At 35.3% G+C, this 24,565-nt stretch overlaps 2 protein-coding genes and 1 pseudogene across 3 annotated transcripts; all 3 read left to right on the top strand.

Annotated features, from left to right (window-relative positions):
- Positions 1-246: 246 nt before the first annotated feature.
- Positions 247-5,801, top strand: LOC125826283 (V-type proton ATPase subunit E). Its single transcript, XM_049505606.1, has 6 exons — positions 247-524; positions 2,236-2,336; positions 3,354-3,516; positions 4,032-4,225; positions 4,461-4,560; positions 5,482-5,801. Exons 1-6 carry the CDS (start codon positions 423-425, stop codon positions 5,515-5,517), a joined length of 696 nt encoding a protein of 231 aa, XP_049361563.1. The 5' UTR covers positions 247-422; the 3' UTR covers positions 5,518-5,801.
- Positions 5,802-8,282: 2,481 nt separating this feature from the next.
- On the top strand, positions 8,283-14,026 carry LOC125826269 (uncharacterized). Its single transcript, XM_049505591.1, has 7 exons — positions 8,283-8,362; positions 8,945-9,068; positions 9,535-9,604; positions 11,526-11,859; positions 11,973-13,043; positions 13,162-13,311; positions 13,416-14,026. The coding sequence occupies exons 1-7, from the start codon at positions 8,336-8,338 to the stop codon at positions 13,848-13,850; spliced, it is 2,211 nt and encodes a 736-aa protein (XP_049361548.1). The 5' UTR covers positions 8,283-8,335; the 3' UTR covers positions 13,851-14,026.
- Positions 14,027-18,619: 4,593 nt separating this feature from the next.
- On the top strand, positions 18,620-24,325 carry LOC125826291 (ABC transporter C family member 10-like; annotated as a pseudogene). Its single transcript, XR_007442937.1, has 11 exons — positions 18,620-20,652; positions 20,762-21,082; positions 21,162-21,248; positions 21,369-21,956; positions 22,037-22,201; positions 22,293-22,587; positions 22,677-22,891; positions 22,973-23,278; positions 23,628-23,691; positions 23,853-24,092; positions 24,178-24,325. The product of XR_007442937.1 is annotated as an ABC transporter C family member 10-like (transcript).
- The last annotated feature ends 240 nt before the right edge of the window (positions 24,326-24,565 follow it).

Genomic DNA, 24,565 nt, shown 5'->3' with positions numbered 1-24,565 from the left:
ATATAATCTTTATTAACAATAGAAAGCTCAAGAAAGTGGGAAAAGAAAACGATAAAATGAATTCACTCACTATACTTCGATTAAAATTTATCATTTTATTTATTACCATGTTTGTTTATTGAAATATCTAATTATACTTTTGTCTCAAATTAATTGAAATTGACTGAACAAATAATTTATATATTCTACATATATTTCGTGTTAAATCAGATAAATAAATTGAAAATTTCAAGTTTTTGAGTTTTTTTGATGTGATGTGTTTGCTGGCATATAGCGGCCTATAAAAATCGGAGACGTGACGTGACTCATGTGAATTCACCAGAGAACCAATAAAACTACTACTACTACACAAATTCTCTTACTAGTTTCTCATTTCGCTAATATCTGAATCCACATTTCTTCTCCGATCCAAATTTGCGAAGATGAACGATGCAGATGTATCAAAGCAGATCCAGCAGATGGTCAGATTCATCCGTCAGGAAGCCGAAGAAAAAGCTAATGAGATCTCCGTCTCCGCCGAAGAAGTATGTCCTAATTATTTGCTATTCACCATTTTTTGAACTGAATTTAGGTTTAATAGTTCGAAGGATCGAATAAGTAGAAGATATGCTCTAATTTGAGGCTAATTTAGTTATTGAGTACGAATTCAAATCATGGATTGATGTTGGAGTTAATTTAGTTATAGAGTAATAATGTGAAGCATGGAAGAAGTGTAAACCTTAATTGTTAGAAATATGCTCTTAGTTTGAAGTTAAATTTAGTCATTGAGTAATAATCTACAAATCATGGCTTGATGTTGAAATTAATTTAGTTTTAGAGTAATAATATGAAGCATCGAAGAATTGTAAACCTTAATTATTTTAAAAATATGCTCTAATTTTGAATTTAATGTTAGTTATAGAGTAATAATGTGCTCATAGAAGAAGTAAGGCTCAGTAATACAAATCATGGCTTGATGTTGAAATTAATTTAGTTTTAGAGTAGCAATATGAAGCATCTAAGAAGTGTAAACCTTAATTATTTAAAAATATGCTCTAATTTTGATTTTAATTTTAGTTATAGAGTAATAATCTGCTCATAGAAGAAGCAAGACTCAGTAATACAAATCATGGCTTGATGTTGAATTTGATTTAGTTTTAGAGATATAATGTGCACATCGAAGAAGTAAGCCTTAGTTATTCAGAATTTGATCCAATGTCGAAGTTAAATTTTGATATAGAGTAATAATGTGCGCATCAAAGAAGTAAGTCTTACTAATACAAAACATGGCTTGATGTTGAAGTTAATTTAGTGTAGGGTAATAATGTGCCATCAAAGAAGTAAGCGTTATTTTTTCAAGATATGCTCCAATATTGTAGTCAAATTTAGTTATAGAGAAATAATGTGTGCATTGGAGAAGTAAGCCTTAATTATAAAATTATGGTCCGATTTTGAAGTGAGTATAAGTTCTATGCATGGACGACATCAAGTCACTTAAAATCTTTGCACTAACAGTGTACATAACTTATAGCTTGTTTGGCCAAGCTTTTGGGAGGCCAAAAACGCTTATTTTTTTAAAAGTGAGGTGTTTGCCCAAACTTTGGGAGAAAATAAGTGCTTCTGGAAAGTAGCATAAGCTGTTTATCTAAGAAAGTAGTTTTTCCCTAAAAGCCCTTTTTTGAAAAACATATCTGAGAAAAATACACTTAAAAACACTCTTAAGAAGTTTGGCTAAACACTAATTGTTGCTTAAATGTGCTTTTTGTCCAAATACAAAATGCTTCTTACAAGAAGTACATTTTTGAAAACCACTTTTAGAAAAAACACTTCTCAAAATAAGCTGATTTTAAAAGTATGGCCAAACATGCTATTGATCCGCTTGGAGTTGATCTCAGTTTGATAGTCAGTTTATCTCTCATTCTCAAAGTAATAACGCTTGCTCCAAAGTACTAAACAGTAATTATAAAATCTATAGTACAAATTTGAAGTTAATTTGCGTTTAGTCATAGATGTATCTGCTGTTCTTAGAGTAAGAATGTGCGAAGAAGTAAGCCGTTATTATACAAATTATGCTCATCTTTAAGTAAGATGGAGTTTGCTAATTATCTTTATCTCGTCTTAAAGTAATAATGCATTCATGGCAGAATGGAAGCATAATTATACAAATTTGGCTCCAATTGGGAAGTTACTGTGTTTAGTCATACTGATTCTGTTGTTAGAGTGTTAATGAGCACGCCGGATTTGTGATTGTTTTAGGAATTCAACATTGAGAAGTTGCAGCTAGTGGAAGCAGAGAAGAAGAAGATCAGACAGGAATACGAGCGTAAGGAGAAACAAGTTGATGTTCGCAAGAAAATGTAATTTCCCCAATTTGGTTTGTATAGCAGTTTTCATCATCTTTGACACCAGTCATTAAAAAAAGATTATGCAATAAATTATGGTATGAGTAAAATTTAATATCACAGATCTGCCTGGATTTGTGGTCTTCCGAGGATCTCACACACATATTACAAACATAAAACAGATATCAAAATTGTGTTTAAAATTTACCTGGAAGTTGGAGTTGTTCAAGTGGTTTTATTTGTTTCTCCGTGATTATGAGGTTGAACAGACAATATTGTAATACTGTTCAATCATAATTGTAATAGCTACACCTTCATTTTGCATGACATCATCAGTCTATATTCAGTGGATTAGCTGTATGATCTATGGTTTCAGTTGACCACTTCTATAAAAAAGATCTATGTTTGCAGTTGAGTAGTCTGCTTTATCATTTCAGTATGTCGAGGTTTCTTCTTGTTTAGCTCCATTTATTGGCACTTGAACTGCAATTTAAGTCTGTATCTGCATTGATGAACATTCTATATTACTCAGTTTATTGGGCATTGATTGGATAAAACATTTCTGGTAACATCTGTATTTGCGGGAGTGTTTTGGCCTTGCCATATGCTAAAAGTCATATTCCCTATTATTTGTGATGTCCTCTTTACTTTTGTATTTTTCTTTTTTAATTGCTTTGATGTGCGTTACTCGAGCCGACAGTCTACTGGAACAGCCCTTTCGAGACCCCACCTATGGGATTTACACTGGGCATGTTGTTGTTATATCAAGTAAAGATTTCCTGAACAACTGAAGTAATTCGTACAGTCGATCCTATTAATCTTAATTGATTGATTTTTTAAGTGACTCCACTTGGCCTATACAAACCTTCTTTTATCGTATTTCATTGCATTATTAGTCTAAAGTTGATTCTCTAAAATTGTTTTGCTGCTATTATTATGTGAACACAACATTTTCTGTGGCTAAAGTAATCCAATTTCAATTTTGTTTGGGCAAAGTAGAGTGTTTAAAGTTTCTTGATATTGTATTCGCAGTGAGTACTCCATGCAACTCAATGCCTCTCGAATCAAGGTTCTTCAAGCTCAGGATGACTTGGTCTGCTCCATGAAGGAGGCAGCATCAAAAGACCTTTTAAATGTCAGCCATCACCACAACCACCATATCTATAAGAAGCTTCTGCAAGCTCTTATTGTTCAGGTACTTTGGTTGACAGCAATTAGCTGCATGAGTTTTCTGTCACCGCCTCCCCTTTTTTCTCTTACTGGAGTTGGCAGAACAAACTTTGTATCGTAGAAAATGAGTAGGCTATTTTATGAAAGACAATCTATTTTCATATGACTTCTCATGTGATTTCTTGTATGAAGGCTGATTGTGCATTAGAATGTTTAGATGTGAAGATATATTGTAGGATAGGTTGCAACTAAAGATACTAGAGTATCATTTGAATAGCCTGAGCCTGAAATGAAATCTTTTATTGCTTCTACCCTTCAAGTTGGATCCTTTGGAAGTTGATGTTCTATTTTTAGAATCTCAAGCTGGTTAACATTCTTTTAGGGATAATATGAAGGTTATCACATTTTCTTAGAAACTGTTGAGTGCTGTGCCAAAGTTGCTACAAAGTTTGTGTTTTTCTCTACATTTCTTGATGACTTTTGGGACTTGAATTGCTTCCTTCTTTGGGCATAACTTAAAAGCAACTCTTTGTGCTGCAGAGTTTACTCAGACTTAAAGAGCCTTCTGTCCTATTACGTTGTCGGGAAGATGATGTTTCCTTGGTTGAAGATGTCTTGGATGCAGCAAAGGAAGAGTATGCAGAGAAGGCTCAAGTTCACGCACCTGAGGTCATAGTTGACCAGATCTACCTTCCACCAGCTCCATCACATCACAATGCTCATGGCCCTTCCTGGTACACTGCCTCATTTGTTCTTACTTTCAGTAGGAAACTTTAGAAAGCTCTTAGTTCTCAAATTGGCGCTCCATTAGATGGAGATGACTCATGTGCAGTTGGACTTGGATTGGCGTTTTGTTTCTCTTGCTTACCGTGTATCATTGCTCTTCGGAGGAAGTTAAAGCACTCAAGCTTGTAGAATCTAATTAGGTACCATTACTGATCTCTCTCTCTCTCTCTTTCTATGCCACAGCTCTGGAGGAGTAGTTTTGGCTTCTCGAGATGGGAAAATTGTATGTGAAAATACACTTGACGCCAGATTAGAAGTTGTGTTCCGTAAGAAGCTACCAGAGGTACTTTCTGCTCCTCAGTCCTTTTGTACTTTTGAAAATTTCTTATTGATGTTGTCAAATTACTATTTTGATGTTCATGGTTCCACCCATGTTTTACATACTTGTGGTCCACCTATTAACTTTTGCTCTCTGTAATAGTTCCCTTCTACTTTTAGATGTCAATCAAATGAGCTACAAACTCTTACATGTTCCTTGCTATGATAGGCATCTTAGTGGATTAAATTTTCTCCAGCAAGTTATAGACATCACATAGTACTTTCAAGTTTCAACTAAGTTATAGACAATTAGACATTGTCTACCTCTTACCAAATACGGTTTAAAACTTTATCATCTTCTTTATGTTGTTCCTGGTACAGAACTTAGGTAGTGATGGGGGAAAGTCTGTTGCTTACTAGTGTCTGATGAAATTTGCCCCCCCCCCCCAAACAACCCCAAACCACAAATATGTAATTCAGCCTGTTTGAGGTAGGGAAACACTATGACTTAGATAACCACATCAACAGTCTTCCTAAGAAGTATGGGTGAGAGCACGAGGAGATCTCCTACTTTTAGCTATAGGCATATAGTAATTTGGTAATAGGGCTTATAAGCATGCACTACTTATTTCTTCCCATATATGTAAGCCATCATGACAAAGTTACCCGGTACCTGCGTTGGCGGGAGGTAAAAGGTATCCCAATGGAATTAGTTGAGTGGGTGCAAGCTGGTCCGGATGTTACTGTTAATCCGTTATCAAAAAGAGAAAAGAAAACCAAACCATAACCTACTTTACTCCAGCTCCATCCTTCGATTTGTCTCCAATAGACAAGTGGTACTGTATTTCTCAAATATTTGTTCCATTGGTTTCCAACGATTGCACTTTGCAAAATTATAGCAATAGTAATACTTCGTTTGTGTTAATCAATCTGTCTCTGCATGCAGATTCGCAAGTGTCTGTTCGGTCAAGTTGCTGTCTAATACATGAGAAGCATTAGTGTATCTATCACCTTTTGCTCGCGACTCTTGGGATTCTGAAAATGGCACCTGCTCGTATACTATTTCCTTTTTTCTCTGCCCAGTTGTGCTTATATACTATTATAACACTGTGTCGGACTCATGTTAAAGGGATATTCTCTTCAACATTTTAGCTTTAAGCACATGCATTATATTTTCATTTTCAATGTTGAACAATAAGTGTAAGTTACTGGAACCCTGAGTTTGCTGGGTCGAGAGAATAAAATTATTCGGAGTTGATGGCTCTCCATACTTTATTAATGGAAGTATTTGTATCTCTAAGTCAGCGCTTTATGCTTATATTAGTATATTAATGGGGGTATGTTGTCTTGCACGAAGAGCCAGCATTTTTTGTCCAAAAAAAATAAAAGTTTAAAACATTGTTTGTTTATACCTTTCATTGATTTTTTGGAAGTTTTTCTAAATCATTTTTTCACTCGCAAAATTTTATTTTTATCCAATCTAAATGTATGCCTGAATAGTTAACACAATTGGAATTGTAAATGTCTATTGGCGAAGAAAATTAATTAGAGTTTCTATTTCTTAAATTCTTATATTGTCTAACAAAGTTGCGGAATATTAACGTATTAAGCTGAGTTAGGCAGATTTTAGTATCTGAACCAAACATTATATATAATTAATATACATATAAGTTACATTAAAAATTTTAATATCACATTTTATATGAAATAAGTAATACATATATCAGCAATACAAACGAATGTACAAATATCTAAAGACAAAAGTATCTCGTAGAATAAGTAATTCTTAAAAAATGATTCTTGTATAAATTCATTGCATAATAATTTTCACATAAATATTTCATATATTAAATCTTATATAACTAGTACTCTATCAAACATATGTGTGATTTCATAATTATAACTCGTCATATGAAACTTATCTTGATCGTATAGTACATAGCAACAACAGATTTTCTCAGAATTCAAAAAATAAAAAAAATTATACTCCATCAAACCAAACTTGCACGTTTCTAGAAAAAAGAAATTTTATTTATTTTGGTTAATAAGCTTTTTGAAGTTTTTTTCCTTAATTTGATTTTTTTTTTGACTCTGTTTACCCTACTAAAAATAAAATAAAATAAAATAAATCAAAATCCTTTTCTACCAGTGAGCCTCTTCTCTTCTCCCTCTCTTTGGTCTCGCATCCTCTGGGGCTTTCGAACAATAACACAGAGAAAAAAAAAGCCATTAAACTGTGTTGGGTGCTTTCAAGAATCTGCAGTTTTTATCACAACATCAGTTTCTTGCCTCTTTTTTAGATCCAGTATCAGGTCATTATACCGAAGCTGTTCTTTCTTATTCTACTTCATTATATACCAAAGATTGTAATTTCACCTGTATAATTTCCATAAAGATTATCTTTTTCGCATACCATCTTGCCTTTTTGATATGTTGGAAGCTGTTTAGGGGTTGAAAATATCTGAAATTTATCTTTTCAATGCAATTTTTTCATAAAATGTGAACTTTTTCAGTTTAGAGGTATAATTTCCTTAAAGGTTCTCTTTTTCACATACCATCTTGTTTTCTTGATATGTTGGAAGCTGCAAAGGGGTTGAAAGTATCTGAAATTTATCTTTTCAATGCAATTTTTTCATAAAAATGTGAACTTTTTCAGTTTTGATATGTATCTGTACTTGTTATTATATGAAAATGGTCTCGAATAGAGCAGAATGGATATAGAGTATTTAGTTGATTGAACCCGAGGGTGTGGAATAGTGGCCAATGAAGTGGTCGAGAGCGGTGAGTTCTTAGGTTCAAATCCGGAGACAAAAACATTAGGTGATTCTTTGTATCTGTCCTAACCTTGGTGGACAGAGTTACCTAGTACCTTTTGTTGGTGGGAGGTGGCAGGTATCCCGTGGAATTAGTTGAGGTGAGCGTAAGCTGGCTTGGACACCACGGTCATAAAAAAAAATGTATTTGGTTGATTGATGCATCTTTACTTGCTTTTTAAGTATTGAACCTAACTTATGATAAGACTTGCTCCCTTGGGAAGAGGGGTGTTATGGGTTTGGTGAAGAGATTTGAGGGTATGGATTTATTTTCTGTTTTTAGCTCTCAGGGTTTAAGGTATGCATTTATTTTCTATTGTTAGCTTAGGGTTTTGGTCATGTTGTTGAATTGCATTACTGTATTCTATTGTTTATCAATATCACTGTCTTTCTTTTTAGGTTGATTCTACTCTTGCTTTAGTTACCTTTATAATTCTCACAAAAGCTCTATCATTTGTATTTCATCTTCCCCTGTTGATATATTGGAAGCTGAAAAGCAACCAATATCTGTCTTTTCAATGGGAAGTTCTCATAAAAAACATTAACTTTTTTCAGTTTTATGTATGTATCTGAAGTCTCTATGAAGCAAACTTATGATAAGAGTCACTCATTCTGAGGGGATTTGGGTGATTTGCCTGACGTTCTGGGTATACCTTCAGTTTCCGTTTGAGCTCAGTGTTTTTGGCCTTACTGATTCACATTAATGTATTCTATCATTTTAGTGAACTCCTTAGGCAATGTAGTATTGGAATGAATTGGGCCCAAATAGAGAGGAGTAGTTCCCCTGGATTTATATAGCCAAATCCAAATATATTTAGGATAACGTAGTTGGTTGGTACATTCTTTCTTTTGAGGTTAATTCTATACATTATTTAGCCTTTTTTCTCTCAAGTCATTTAGCAGTGTCAATTTAGACTAGCATGGCTTTCAATTGTGCCTTTCTTTTTGTTTTACTGTCTACAGGTCTGGAGGCTGAAATACATATGAATGGCGTGGAGGGCGGCTGGGAAAAAGGTGTGTTTTTAGGCCTCTTCTGTTCGGGTCAACTGAAAATCACTTCATAACTGATCCTTGACCTTTCAAATAGTCTATTTGCTTTCATACAAAAAAAAGAGTCTATTAGCTTTCCATGCTTGTACTTCATGACATCGACATCTATAACATTTCCATTAGCAAAAACAGGAGGGTTGTATGTTTAGATGGTTATCTGGAACTGTCTCCTGCAAAGTGTTATTTTGGACCTATTTAGAGCTCTTATCTATAATTTTTGGATTTTGGATACTAGTCTTGTATCTTCATTTAGTGGACAGTATAGTTTCTCCAAAGCGGATGTAAACTGCATTGTCCAAATGAATTCCCAAAATATGTGCTGTTGTGCACTACATTGACCAAATATAAGTTGGTTAATCACTTCTATTGGTAAGCTACTGCCCCATATTATCTGATTTTCCTCTCGTGGCTGCCAATGCACAAATCTACCCACCCCTGTCTACATATTATGTATTCTACTATGCCATTGTTGAGACTCCCTCTTTGCCTAGTTAGTGTGCTTTCGAGGTAGTTCTATGCAGACTTTTACATGGAGTGTTTCTGCAGGGTACCTTCACTTGTCTTACAAAGGCATTGGCAGTAAGATCCAGGTATACTTCAGCATCAGTTTCCAAATCTAACCTTGAAGAGGTGCAGAGAACAATTCCAGTTTTGGTTGGACAAATACAAGGTCTGTACATTTGTTTTTCTTGATTTCTTCATGTACAAGGCCTGCACTTATTTCATTTGTTTATATTAACCATCTTCGGTACAAGGCCTGCACTTAATTTCATTTGTTTATATTAAGCATTGTGCTTAATCATCATACTTTGAATAGTTTGTTTGGTGATTTTCTAACTCAGATGGGTTGCCAGCTCATCATCTTCCCTATTTTCTGAACTTGGTTTTTGGTACAGGAGGAGAGGCAAATAATTCTAGTTCTTGTTCCGCTGCTTGTAGAAGTTGTGTTTTTTTTCCACGCCTCTTGAAATACAAAAGTTTTAGTTTTACTAAGGCCAATTATTCGTGCTACATCTGGGTGAAATGCTTCTTATTTTCTAATTCTTGGCTATATTTTCCGAGAGCTGAAATTAAATGAGAACATGGCTTCAGATGATGTACAGGCATGTATCATATATTTTCCCTTTATACTGCAGGATGCTTCCTGAATGCAGCTCAATGGAAGTCGAACTGTACCAACCTCCTAACTTACAGAACTCCGATAAGGTGAAGTCCACAACTTTACTTTAACTTTCCCAGGGATTTTTCGGTTAATTCATTTATAAAAGTAAGTGACATCATTCTGATGATAAGTTGTGTTCTAAGAAATATGGAATTAGATGAATAAATTCGCTAAATAAAAATCTTGAATCTTGTTGCAAATTGGGTAATGACTAATGGTAAGCTACTTAACATCCAACTGCTTTAGAATGCAAAGAGATTCTTTTTCCTATAAACAATGAGGCAAGTGCTGATGTTCAAGATTCTAATTTTATGTTGTATTCAACTGCGGCAGAAAGTATCTAGAAGAACACTCTAGTGCTTTTCAAAGAACTTTACCTTCTCAACAACAACAACATAATGAGTGTGATCCCATAAATGGGGTTTGGGGAGGGTAGAATATATGCAGACCTTGCCCCTCCCCCCTACCTTGTGGTAGAGAGGCTGCTTCCAAAAGACCTTTACCTTTCAGTTTCAGCCAAAATGAGGATAAGACATTTTCCACAAGCTAAAGAACTTGAATCCCTAAGAAGTTAAAAGATGGATCAGAAATAACTTCTTGCTTTTCATAATAAACATGTTGGTTTGGAAAGAGTTCTATCAACTATTTGCTAATTATGTTGTTCTTCAACAATCTTTTGCTAATTATGTTGTTCTCAACTGGAGATCTCTTACTAATTAGCTAGAAGAACACTCTAGTGCTTCCTGTTGAAGGAAATCCCTTTCAGATGCTGAAGGGAATGATCTTTCAACCATTTCATTCTACAATTGCTGGTTTCTTAAATGCTTTTCTTCTCTCCGTGTGGTTGAGAAGGGGGAGGATTATGTGAGAACAAGGAAAGTTTTTGGTCTGCAGATTTCCATTAGTAGTCTATAATCACGGCTATCAAACCGGCAAATCACAAAGGGAAAATTACATTAGTGAAACAAAATTTTCAAACACTTCAAGAAAAAGTTTACAGCTAGGCGGTGCAATGAAGGGAATCATTATTGGCTAGGCGGTGCAATGGAGGGAATCATTATTGGCTAGGCGGTGCAATGGAGGGAATCATTATTGGCAAACAAAATGCTTTAACAGTTCCCTTTCAGCAAAATGCTTAAGAGTATATTTTAGCACTCCTGTACCAAAAGACTTACCAAAAAGGTGGTGGATGCTACCTGCATTGTCCAGTAATAAGAATTTCAGTGAAGAGGTTAAATCTTGAAATAGATTGCTGAATAATGAAACTCAGGAATTAAGACTTATGCAACTCAGGAGGTAGCTGTTAAGCATCAATTTGAGTGGAAACTTTTATGCAAGAATAACAGGTTTAGCCAGGTTTTTTTATCAATAATTTCAAACAACAGGCAATGGACAGTAATAAAGAAAGAGAATTCACTGCATCTTAAGAGAATACACTACATCTTTGGCCTGCTCTTTTTCAGTTGGGGGTCTCAATTGTGGTGAAGATTGACATCAAAACATTAAATCTTGAGTACAATTAAATCTTAACTCAACAAGGGAATTGGTTAAAGTTTAAAATAAATTTTCGTTGTGACTTGCAAGTTAAGTGAAGTTTTACGTGACATTGTGTGGAGATGTGTTTTTTTTTTCTTTTTCAGATTAGTGGTTTGCCATGGTTAAGTAATAAGTTTGGCAGAACTGAATAATTTTACTTCTAAAATGGTCAAGTTGGTTGTCAATGGTGAGCTGTTATTTTTCCCTTGAAGTTAATTGCACTTCTTTTATAACACTCCAAAGAAAATAAGGATAAATTTGCACAGTGGTTTCTTCTTTGAGGGTTAATCTGAACATTGAAAGGTGAAATTAAAAATCACAGGCAGCGTGATAGAGATAAGTTAAAGACTGTGGGCAGCCTGAAAAACCTAACAGTGTTACCTTTTGGTTGACATAATAGAGATAATATAGTTTGTTTTTTTCCTCTAGGTGTTTTCATGCCAGTCCAGAAACACTGGCTTGGAAAAAAGAACCAGAAGCTTTGGGTTTGAAGATTCAGAAGAAAGGGAAGTTCAAGAAAAGGACAAAGGATTCCTCACCACCCGTTGAAGCTCCTTATGTCCCTCCCAAGCTAAAAAGAGCTGCTAGCTCTTCCTTATCAGATAGAACTGTAGAGATATTCGAGGGCATGACAATTGTTGAGCTGGCCAAACGTTGTGGCGTGCCAATACCTGTTGTGCAGGATATCCTTAAAAATGTGGGGGAGAAGGTTGACTCAGAATATGATCCTCTTAGCATCGACATTTCCGAGCTTGTTGCGATGGTAAAGCAATTTTTTTGTTCCTTTCTGTTTTTTAATTTGAGTATCTGACCTTCCAAGCAGGATGCTATCTGTGGTTATGGACTAATATAATTGTTTTCTTGTTCCCTTTGCAGGAAATTGGAGTAAATGTTAGGAGGCTGCATTCTAACGAAGGTGCTGAAGTCCTGCCACGTCCACCAGTGGTCACAGTGATGGGTCATGTTGACCATGGTAAAACATCCCTTTTAGATGCTCTACGTCTGACTTCTGTGGCTGCTAAGGAAGCTGGAGGCATAACTCAGCATTTGGGAGCATTTGTTGTTGGAATGTCTTCTGGGGCATCAATCACGTTCCTTGACACTCCTGGTCATGCAGCATTTAGCGCTATGCGACAAAGAGGTGCAGCGGTTACTGACATTGTTGTATTGGTAGTGGCTGCTGATGACGGTGTTATGCCACAAACGCTGGAAGCAATGTCCCATGCAAAAGCAGCTGATGTTCCAATCGTTGTCGCTGTCAATAAATGTGATAAGCCGGCAGCAAATCCTGAAAAAGTGAAAATCCAGCTTGCAACAGAAGGGTTGGCTCTGGAGGAGATGGGTGGAGATATTCAGGTTGTTGAAGTCTCTGCTGTAACAAAAACTGGATTGGATAAGCTGGAGGAGGCGTTGCTTCTCCAGGCTGAGATGATGGATCTGAAGTCACGTGTAGATGGACCAGCCCAAGCTTATGTCGTCGAGGCAAGGGTTGATAGAGGACGGGGTCCATTGGCTACTGCAATAGTGAAAGCAGGAACCCTTGTCTGTGGTCAGCATGTTGTTGTAGGTGCTGAGTGGGGAAAAATCAGGGCTATTAGGGATATGCTAGGAAAATCAACTGATAGGGCTAGGCCAGCTATGCCTGTAGAGATCGAAGGACTCAAGGGGCTTCCAATGGCTGGTGATGACATTATTGTCGTTCACTCTGAGGAAAGGGCAAGGATGCTTAGCGCAGGGAGGAAAAAGAAATTTGAAAAAGATAGACTTGGGAGGAAGATGGACGCAGAAAAATTAGGAGCTCTATTGTCAGAATCTAATTTAGAAGATGAAGAAGGTGAGGTTGAAGAGAAGCCCAAGAGGGTTGAAATGACAATAATAGTAAAAGCAGATGTTCAAGGAACTGTCCAAGCCGTTACAGACGCATTGAAGAGTTTGGATAGTCCTCAGGTGAGACAAATAGTGTTTCAGATGCATTGATCAGCTCTGTTTTTGCGTTCATCTGCATTTTTCATACTTTTTAGAGAAACTTCAGTTTCAAAATTGTGAAAATTGTCCTTTTTTATAGGTTTTCGTGAATATTGTCCATGGAGGTGTTGGGCCTATTTCTGAGTCCGACGTGGATTTAGCACAAGCTTGTGGTGCATTTATTGTTGGGTTCAGCATACCAACTCCACCTGGTTCAATAAATCAAGCAGCAAATAAAGCTGGCATTAAGGTGCTTTTTCTGGTCAATACTTAATGTGGGCGCCGTTTCTCATATGAATGCTCCTAGTACACGCTGAAAACGTTAAGCTCATACTTATTGTGATTTTGTCGCAGATAAAAATCCATCGTGTGATCTATCATCTTCTAGAGGATATTGGCAACTCTATTGTTGAAAAAGCCCCCGGTACATTTGAGACGCAGGTTTCAGGCGAGGCACAGATACTGAGCATATTTGAGCTTAAAGGAAGGAGCAAAGCTAAGGGAGATGATGTCAAGATAGCTGGTTGTCGTGTGATAGATGGCAGACTCATCAGATCATCAACAATGAGGCTTCTTAGAAGTGGTGAGGTTGTTTTCGAAGGATCTTGTGCATCGCTAAAGCGGGAGAAGCAGGATGTTGAAGCAGTTGGAAAGGGGAATGAATGTGGACTTGTGATTCAAAACTGGGATGACTTTAAGGTTGGAGATGTCATCCAATGCTTGGAGCAAGTCAACAGAAAACCCAAATTTATTTCATCTCAAAGTGGTGCTGTTAGAATAGAATGTTGATAGAATTTTCACTTTTTTTGGCAATGTAGAAACCTTTGTCTCATTAATCTTCTATTTATTCTTATTATTGAGTAGAAGTAAAACAATTTTGCTGTATAAATAAAACTCAATAGTGAATTCTTTACACTGAACAACAACAATTATACAGTGTATGGTCATAGTTTTTGTTCTTCTCCCTTGTTTGGAGTAGTCTCTAGTGGTGGAGCCACCCTTTTATTATTGTCTGAGTTGTTGACCATCACTTGATCTCACACGAGGGCTTCATGTCTGAGTTGTTGACAATCACTTGACGTCGGGCTTCATGTCTGAGTAGTTGACTATCACATGACATCAGGCTTCATGTCTGAGTAGTTGACTATCACTTGACATAGGGATCCGTGTCTGAGCGGTTGACTATCACTTGACTTCACTCGAGGGTTTTGTGTCCGAGTTGTTGACTATCACTTGACCTTACACGAGGGCCCTTATGTAAAGTAGTCTAGGATGGCCCTCTCCCCACCACCCCCATCCCCCACGTTGCCACTCCTTAAAAAAGTGATATTTCAAAAAACATAAACATGTGACTCACATGCTATTTTCAGAATTTGATTGGTTTTTCAAAATTTATTTATATGACATAAATTAATACAAAATAAATATCATTATTGGGCACGTGCTCCGCAGGGATTCCATATCTAGTCTTTATATATTTACCACTATATTAAGGTTTATTTAATTTCAGATCTTCAATACACCTGGATGGAACAATTATTTATTATCTGTCCACTTTTAATTAGGGGTGTTCACGGTTTGGATAAAAACTGATCCAAACCGAAAAATCAAACCAAATCAATAAAATAAAATCGATTTTATTTGGGTTTGGTTTTAGATTTTTGAAAACCGATAGTATTTGGTTTGGTTATGGTTTTATTAAAAAAAACCCGAAGAAATAACCGAACCGAACAAAACCGATGAATTATATACATATATTTTATTAATATACATACTTAATATATTATTTTTATAAACAATTTTAAAGATCGTATACATATTTTCATTACAATTTCTTTATAATTTACTTATTGAAAGCAAAAATGCCTAAGATGAAACATTTATCTTATTGATTTCATGTATATGAGTGTCTGTCAATTCTTTGTGGGACTGAAAATGTTATTGTTTCTTCCTTCTAGGCCAATAGAGTGAATTTTAAAGCTTTATTGATAGTAAATTAGTGATTGAAAGTTTAGTAATTTAAGTCATTCTAACTATTTTTCGTTTTGAATGGATTGTTGTCACTTTTTTCACATTTTAAATGAATTGTTTCTTTTATTTTTGTGTATGGTTAATAACCGAATAACCGAACCAAATCAAACCGAAACCAATAATCACCAAACCGATAAATGTATATTATATTTGGTTTGGTTTGGTTTTGATAATTTTAAAATCGATTAAGTTGGTTTGGTTTTGGTTTTGACCAATAACCGATCCAAATCAACCTGTGAACACTCCTACTTTTAATTATCATGTTGTGTTTTTTGAAAGTCAATTTGACTAATTTTCAAAGTTAAATTAGATTACATTAATTTGATATTTTAAACAAAAAAAATTAGATATTCAAAAACTATACGAAAAGAATTATAAATTTTAATTTTTTTTGCAAATCAATATGATAAAAAAATACATTATAAAATGTAAGTCAAATTTATTAGCGTTTGACTCTAAAAAAGAAAACTATGACAATTAAAAGTGGACGAAAATGGTAACAAAAAACAAGGTAAAGCTTATTCGCATCAAGTGTTTACACCAAGCCAATACATACATGCCATGTGTTTAAATTTATAGTTCATTTTACTTAATCATAATTAATTAACGTGTGTTTTACTTCATTAAATTACATAAAAATGAAAATTGCATTGACTTGATATAAACACCCGGCACGAATAAGTTTTTTCCCAAAAAAACAAGTTGCTTTGATGTCCACCAACTGTCCAAAAAAAGAAATAAAAAGACAGTCTGACGTGTGACTACTCAATATCTCAGCATATTGGTGTATTTAATTTTTGGAAAAAACAAAACTTTAATTTCATGATAGAGTGTTGGGACCCTCTTTCTCTTGAGATAAATTGAAAAAAAAATAAAATACTTGTCCTACCCCTCCTCCCCCCATAAATTAGTTATGTGAATTTTAAAATTGTCAACTAAATATCGTATTAATTTTATATATAAATATTCTTTTTTAATCACTTACCAAATATTATATTAATTATATACATGATATAAATTTTTTTCTTATCCATCTATCAAATGTCGTATAAATTATACAGACTCTAATGTATGGATAAGACTTTTTTTTTACACAGCTATCAAACAACCCCTAAGTTAACAACATTGGTAAAGAAAAGACTAATAATTTTAAATTTTATAAAAAAAAATTCATGCTCGACTTGAAGATATTGTTCATACCATACGACATAATTGTATTAAAGAACAAATAGTTACTTACTAGTTACTACTATTATTGATTAATGAATCCTTATAAAATAATATATTGACATTTTGTTTATGAATACAATTTGCTCATTTAATAAAATTATATAAAAATTGAATTTTATTTGATATTTTCACGACTCGTAAGGATTTAACGTAAGGTCAGGCAGGTCAAAATATTTCAGTTGTTAATTTGTAGCAGACTGCAAGACAGATGTTTTTTCTTTTTAAAATTATTATTATTATTATTATTATTATTATTATAATTATTTTCAAGTTGTGGTTAATTAATTTAAATTTAACTTTTAGTATCTTAATTTATTTCAAGAAGTTTGAAGAATGCATGTATGAATTGGACAAATAGGACGGATCAAAATCTTAGCGGGACAAGACTTGTTCTACCCCGCCTCACCCCAATTATTATCTCTATTTTCATATTTACGGAAAAAAATACAATTTAGAAATTTAAATTGCATGTTCAAACAGAACATCAACTTCAAATCAATCTGATTTCAGAATAGATCCAAACTTGACTCTTTATCTTGTTTTATTTACTTATCTTCATGTAGATATGAATATTCTTTCTGTCTAATGGCATCTGATTTTCTAACAACCCATTTTTTTAAAGAATAATTTACATATTTAAAGCAAAGAAAGATTTTTGGCTTCTACCACTTTCTTTTTCAACAAATCTAATCTTTGTTATATTATATTCTTTGAAACAGACAAAAAAACTTTATATTATACTATCAAAGAGCACAACAAAATAAAATGTCATCAAGTGTTAGTGATTGAAATTTGTGTGGAAAAAATAACAATCATAGCAATGAAACTTCCCAAGTTTACACTTCTGGAATTTTACCAGTTACCAGAACTAAATATTAGTAGTACTTTTATACAAATATGGTAGAATGAAGCTATGTTATAGTGTACACACAAGCTACTACTAATTCATTGAAGTTGAGGGGGATCAAATAAAAGATTGTTCTTGGAGCTGAAATTGTTGGAAATCTTACGGAAAATACTTCTTTATGAACCTTGTAGGAAATTCTCATAGCTTGAGGCGTGTAGACAAGAAAGGTAAATTCCAAAACTTTTGATTTTATTTAACTTTTTTCTTGATTTGATATACTTTAGCTAGTTATGTTAATGTGTTTTGTTCACTTTTAAGTTCAAAGATTAGTGCTTTAAGATTCTATTACACTAGTACTTGTCCTTACAACCATAGTGACTAGAAATGGAGTCAGGATTTGAAGTTTATGAGTTTGGGATTCTAGTATGTTCCGAGTTATTGAGTTTTAAAATAGTGTTTTGTATATATTTGATGAATATTTTACGATAATATAGAGTTCGGACTAAAGCTATTGAGTTCTGCTGAATCCGTAAGTGAAGGTCTAGGCAGAGAAATGGTGAACAAAAGCAAAAACACATGTAGGTGCTTTTCAAACTAATAATCAGTGTTGACAATGAAGCAAAAGATCTTCACAATAATGGAAATGCTTGTTTATAAGATGTTCTCTTTTATCTGAAAGTGGGACCTTATTTGATTAAAGTAGATGCTCTTTATTGGATTTTTAGATGTCTTGTACATTTAAAGATGCCCTTTTTGTACATTTTAAACAAACACTCAAATTCAGACTCAACTGACAAGTAAACACTCCAACTTTGAGAGTGCACATCTAGACATAACAACTAAACACTCCAATTCGTCTCCTATGTGTCTCGCAGACACCCTATGCTGACGTGACAGGTAAATTTGGATGTGTCTAGATGATCATTTTGAAAATTGGAGTGTTTAACTCATGACACAATGGAGATGAGTTGAGCTGTCTAGACGTGCATACTCAAAGCTGGAGTGAGCTGTCTAGACGTGCATACTCAAAGCTGGAGTGTTTAATTAGTTGCCAGTTGAGACCAAGTTAAAGTATTATGCCTTTTAAAAAGCACCAGCTTTGAAAGAGTAATGATTTGCACTTTCAGCTGTTGACATCTTGCAATCAAAAGGTGATTTTACTTCTGAACTGACTGTTTCTTGATAATTGTTTCCAGGATTTTTTTTAAAGTCTGAACATGAAAAATTGTGTAGTACTGGACTGAAACGAGCTTAAATGGAGTGACATTGTTAGTGAGGGTTCATTTAGTCGTCGACTCCACTTGCTTGAGATGGAGGGCATTGTGGTAATCGTTGCTGTCGTTATGAAAATCCAATCCTGTTATACTTCGTCTTTTGAATACTCTTACATGATTGTTACACATTAGTGGATACAAAGTTTTAATTAGTTTTTATTTTTTAGATTATCAGGGATATATAATCATGGATCTCTGGCTGGTTTTCTGTGGGAAGTATGAGTGTTCACAGAAGGTTGGAGAGAGTTGTAGTTCAACTTTTCTTGATCCATTTTCATGCACCAGTCACATATTGGTCATTTTTGCAAATATCCTGCTTCTGATGATTCTTGTTTTCCTCTTTTCTACCAAGTTTTCATCACGAAAGAGTGTGTCGTCTTCTGAGTTCCAAGGCAATTCTATCTTGTCAAGTTGTTCCTACATTTTCAATGGCAGTTTAGCTTTAGCATACTTGAGTTTTGGGACATGGAAAATTTTGCAGAAAGTCATTGCGGATCAAACTGTTCTACCGCTACTTCAATGGCTAGTTCCGTTGTCACAAGGGCTCATGTGGCTGCTGCTGAGTTTACTTTACATTTACAAGAAGCAGTATACTTCTTCACCAGGGAAGCTGTGTGTTTTTCTTGCAAGCTTACTAGCAGCATTTCTTTGTATTTCATCCGTATGGCAAGTAATCATAGAGAATGTAGTGTACACAAAATCAGTCTTGGATATGTTACCACTACTAGGAGTGATTTTAATGACCGTTTCTGCATCTAAAAGCCAAAGGAAATCAAGCACTTGTGAACCTCTTCTGGGAGAAGAAGCCAATAATGCCTGTGGTAAAGTTGAATCGAATGAGAATACAACTCCATTTGCCAAAGCTGGAATATTTAGTAGAATGTCATTTTGCTGGTTGAATGATTTACTGAAGAAGGGCAAGGAGAAAACTCTCAATGATGAGGACATTCCAGAGTTGAGGCCAGAGGATCAAGCTGGGACGTTGTACTCGTTGTTTAAGGAGCAAGTAAATAAAAGAAAGCAAAAAAGTTCAAATGCTCAGCCTTCTGTATTTTCAGCGATAGTCTGCTGTCAATGGAAAGCCATTATGGTATCTGGATTGTTCGCGCTGATTAAGACGGTGACTGTGTCAATAGGGCCCTTGTTTCTTTATGCCTTCATTGAACTTGCCAAAGGAAATGGAGCTTTCAAATATGAAGGTTATGTGCTAGCCGGGGGAATCCTTATTGCTAAATGCATAGAATCATTAGCAGAGAGGCAATGGTTTTTCAGGACTAGACTAATCGGTCTTCAAGTTAAATCCTTGTTAACTGCAGCTATATACGATAAGCAACTCCGCCTTTCAAACACTGCTAAGAATACTCACTCACCTGGTGAAATAATAAACTATGCCACTGTTGATACCTTTAAAGTTGGTGAATTTCCATATTGGTGTCATCAAATATGGACAACGGGCGTTCAGGTATGCATTGCATTAGTCATAATGTATTATGCTGTGGGACTGGCTACCGTACCAGCTCTACTATTAGTTGTAGCAAGTGTGCTAGGAAATTCTCCAGTTGCCAAATCGCAGCATAAGTACTTGACAGAGCTTATGATCGCGCAAGACAGAATGCTAAGGGCCATAACTGAAGCTCTTACTAGTATGAAAGTATTGAAGTTATACGCGTGGGAGAAGCATTTTAAGAATGCAATTGAAAAGCTAAGAGAAGACGAATACCGATGGTTATCAGCAGTGCAGATGCAGAAAGGCTATTACCTGGTTTTGTTTTGGTCAACGCCAATCATAGTATCCGCGGTTACTTTCTGGTCTTGCTACTTACTCAAAGTCCCTCTTAATACCACTAATGTCTTCACATTCCTTGCCACTTTACGCATTGTTCAGGAACCTGTTAGGTCAGTTCCTGATATTCTTGGAGTATTCATAGAAGCAAAAGTCTCCTTATCTCGAATAGTGGAATTTCTTGAGGCCCCAGAGTTGCAAAACAGATGTACTGAGCAGAAGTATCGAGGGAAGGAACTTGAGCATTCAATAATCATGAAGTCCAATGGGATATCATGGGATGCAAGTTCACATAATCCTGCAGTGAAAAGTGTAAACCTTCATGTCAAACAAGGGCAAACGTTAGCTATCTGTGGAGAGGTTGGTTCTGGTAAATCAACTCTTTTAGCTGCAATTCTCGGAGAGGTTCCATACGTTGATGGCTTGGTAAGTTTTACGTCAACTTCTCATTCTCTTTTAACTGTCATTTTATTTTTGGGTAATACTTGGATATCAGCAAATGCTAAACCTGTTTCATTGGCTTCTCAATTTTCAGGTTCAAGTTCATGGAACGGTGGCATACGTTTCTCAGAATGCATGGATTCAGACAGGAACAATAAGGGAGAACATACTATTTGGTTCCACCATGGATCAGATCAAATACCATGAAGTACTTGAAAGGTGCTCTCTTGTTAAGGACCTTGAAATGCTTCCTTTCGGTGACCAAACGATTATTGGAGAAAGAGGTGTTAACCTCAGTGGCGGACAGAAGCAGCGAGTTCAGCTGGCACGTGCACTGTATCAAGATGCTGACATATATCTATTGGACGATCCATTCAGCGCAGTTGATGCACATACCTCAACCTGTCTATTTAATGTAAGAACATTTATCTCGACAAACTAAAGATCGAAAAAGCATTTTGTAAAATAGCTAACTTTGAATCTCATATGATCAGGAATATGTCATGGGAGCTCTTTCGGAAAAGACAGTCTTGCTTGTGACTCATCAAGTAGATTTCCTTCCTACATTTGATTCAATATTGGTTAGTAATCTATTCTGCATAGCTTAATCTCACTTACTATGCATCATGATCCTGTACTTAATACATTTTAGCAGATTTTACGCAAGTATGTAATCTAACAGAGTTCTATTTTGTTATTAGCTAATGTCTGAAGGGAACATCATTCAGTCAGCTTCCTTTGATCAGTTGCTTCTTTCTTGTGAAGAGTTTCAAAACCTCATTCATGCACATGACGAGGCGACTAAAAGTGAGAGTAATCGAGGGTACTCTCCACAAGAAAGGACCAAAAGCTCTGTAGAGAATATTCGTCCATTATGTGAAGAAGAACAGCTAATAACACCTGTTGGTGAGCAGTTGATCAAGCAAGAGGAACGAGAAACAGGATACACCGGTCTTAAGCCGTATAAACAATATCTTGGCGAAAGCAACGGCCTTTTTTACCTCCTTTTGGTTATATTTTCACACCTCCTATATATGGTTGGCCAGCTAGGACAAAATCTTTTGTTAGCTGCTGATTTACAGAGTTCAAGAACCAGCAAATTGAATCTCATCCTAATATACTCATCCATAGGTTTTGGTATGTCAGTAACCTTGTTATTTAGGTCCTATGTAGTGATTAATTTAGGCCTCAAGTCTTCAAAATCTATTTTTGCTAAGTTACTAACGTCTATATTCCGAGCACCAATGTCATTTTACGACTCAACACCACTCGGAAGAATACTTAGTCGGGTAAGAAATGACAACCTAAGCTAGCCTATGACAACAATGTTTGAGAGTATATATGGAACTAACATAGTCTTGTTTTGCAGTTGTCTTCAGACCTCAGTGTTTTGGATCTTGACTTGTCATTTCGATTCAGTCAGGCTGCGTCCTCAACCTTGACCACATACTTCAGCTTAGGAATATTGGCTGCTCTCACCTGGCCAATCTTGATTATCATTATACCGATGATTTATATGACAATGATATTACAGGCGAGCATATTAACTACTCATGATTCATTACTAGTCCTTATATCAACTACCTGCTCAACTTTTTAGTCCACTGTTTTATTGTTCTGCATAGAGATTCTATTTTGCTTCAGCAAAGGAACTCATGAGAATTGATGGAACAACAAAGTCAGCAGTTGCTAGCCATCTTGCTGAAGCCATAGCGGGAGCAATGACCATCAGAGCTTTCGAGGAGGAGGATCGTTTTTGCACAGAATATCTACACCTTGTTGATAGAAATGCAATTGCATTTTTCCACAGCTTTTCAGCAACTGAGTGGTTGATCCAACGTCTGGAAATACTCTGCGCCTTAGTTCTCTCATCCTCGGCCTTAGCCATGGTTTTACTTCCCTTTGAAGCTTCTGACTCAGGTAATGAAATTCATTACATTATGCAGCTAATCAAACTAGAATAAAATGAAGTTTGGTTCATATACTTAGACTTAGCATTTGATTTTCAGGATATATTGGCATGGCTCTATCGTATGCTCTTTCGTTAAACGTTTTCCTAGTTTCTTCGGTCCAAACCCAATGCATGCTAGAAAACTCCATTATTTCAGTAGAAAGACTAGAGCAATACATGCATATTCCTAGCGAACACCCTGAAATTATACCAGGCAACAGACCTGATCCCTCTTGGCCTTCCATTGGTAAAGTGGAGATTATTGATTTAAAGGTTAGTATCCTAGATCCTTAGTTATCGATCTTCATTTATTCATCGATGTAGACCACAGATCACAAGCGATTTATATTCCAGGTCAGATATCAACCGACTGCTCCACTAGTTCTACAAGGCATTAGCTGCACAATTGAAGGTGGATATAAAGTTGGAATTGTTGGCAGGACAGGTAGTGGGAAAACAACTCTTATCAGTGCCTTGTTTCGCTTGGTAGAGCCAACAGAAGGAATGATCATCATAGATGGCATAAACATTTCAACAATCGGGATTCATGATCTTCGATCTTCTTTATCAATCATTCCACAAGATCCCACGCTTTTTAGCGGAACTGTTAGATACAATCTTGATCCACTGTCAGAGCACACTGATCAGGAGATATGGGAGGTAACATTTCCTTATAAACATTGTCAAAATTCATCATTCTGCTGCAAAATTACCTTATAGAGTTAACTCGCGTTATACGAGTACTAACTCATAAGTACTTTTTGACTTATCTAAGCGTGTGGTACCCTTTCGAGACAAAACTCCTAACCCCCTCTATTCCATTTCTGTTGTTCGTCCTTTTTCCCAGTGTAAAAAGGCATTTCTATCGCTCTAACAGAAGTGTTATCAGCACTTCCTACCAAACACATTAACTTTGTATTATCACGTTTAACACTTCTATTCATACATATAACTGTTTATTTATAAAATCAATTTCAACACTCATTTCCGTTATCATCATGTGTGCAAGGTTTTGAGGAAATGCCAACTTCGAGATGTTGTTCAACAGAAAGAAGGAAGACTAGACTCCTCAGGTAATCATGATGATAACTTAAATCCTCTGCTAAGACTCTTCAAAAATGTCACCATGTTCGTGTCAGATCCTCCTCATGACACGGGTGCTAACAATATTTTTGATGACTCTGAGCAACATAGTAAAATTATAGTACTAACAATCAATAGTACTAATATATAGTGTCACAAGATGGATCAAATTGGAGCATGGGACAAAGACAATTATTTTGTCTTGGAAGAGCATTATTAAAAAGAAGAAAAATATTAGTTCTTGATGAAGCAACAGCATCAATTGACAATGCAACAGATTCAATAATTCAAAAAACAATAAGGACAGAATTTGAGGATTGCACAGTAATAACAGTAGCTCACAGAATCCCAACAGTAATGGATTGCACTATGGTTCTTGCTATAAGTGATGGTAAGATTCAACAAAATAATTACTTACTTCATCAAGGGTGTTTTCGATACAAGGAAAAATATTAAATTACATTTTTTTTTTACAGGGAAGCTGGTAGAGTATGATAAGCCAATGAAACTTATGAATAAAGAAAGTTCATTATTTGGGCAGCTTGTTAATGAATATTGGTCACATTCTCAACATGTTGACATATAAATTAAATCAATATGAGTAACCAATATGGAACTCATTAATAAGATTTTAAGTTATATACATTTAATTCGCGCTTACATGGCATGTTATGTTATTTTTTTTCTGGTTATCAATTAATACTTACTACCCATCAATTTATAAGTTCAATAAATCATTGCATCAACAAGCCAAAATAGAATTTAAAGCATAGATGCAACTTTTATAGAAACTACTTAAATACACATCCCAAAGTCACTGAAACTACTCAACAAGTTTGATTTTACTAATTCACAACACTGAAA

This window comes from Solanum verrucosum, unplaced genomic scaffold (genome assembly GCF_900185275.1).
Source record: "Solanum verrucosum unplaced genomic scaffold, falcon-dt-bn FXZP01000060.1, whole genome shotgun sequence".
Taxonomy (NCBI): Eukaryota; Viridiplantae; Streptophyta; class Magnoliopsida; order Solanales; family Solanaceae; genus Solanum; species Solanum verrucosum.
The sequence above is the reverse complement of the archived record's forward strand: the minus strand, read 5'-3'. Positions and strand labels throughout refer to the sequence as shown.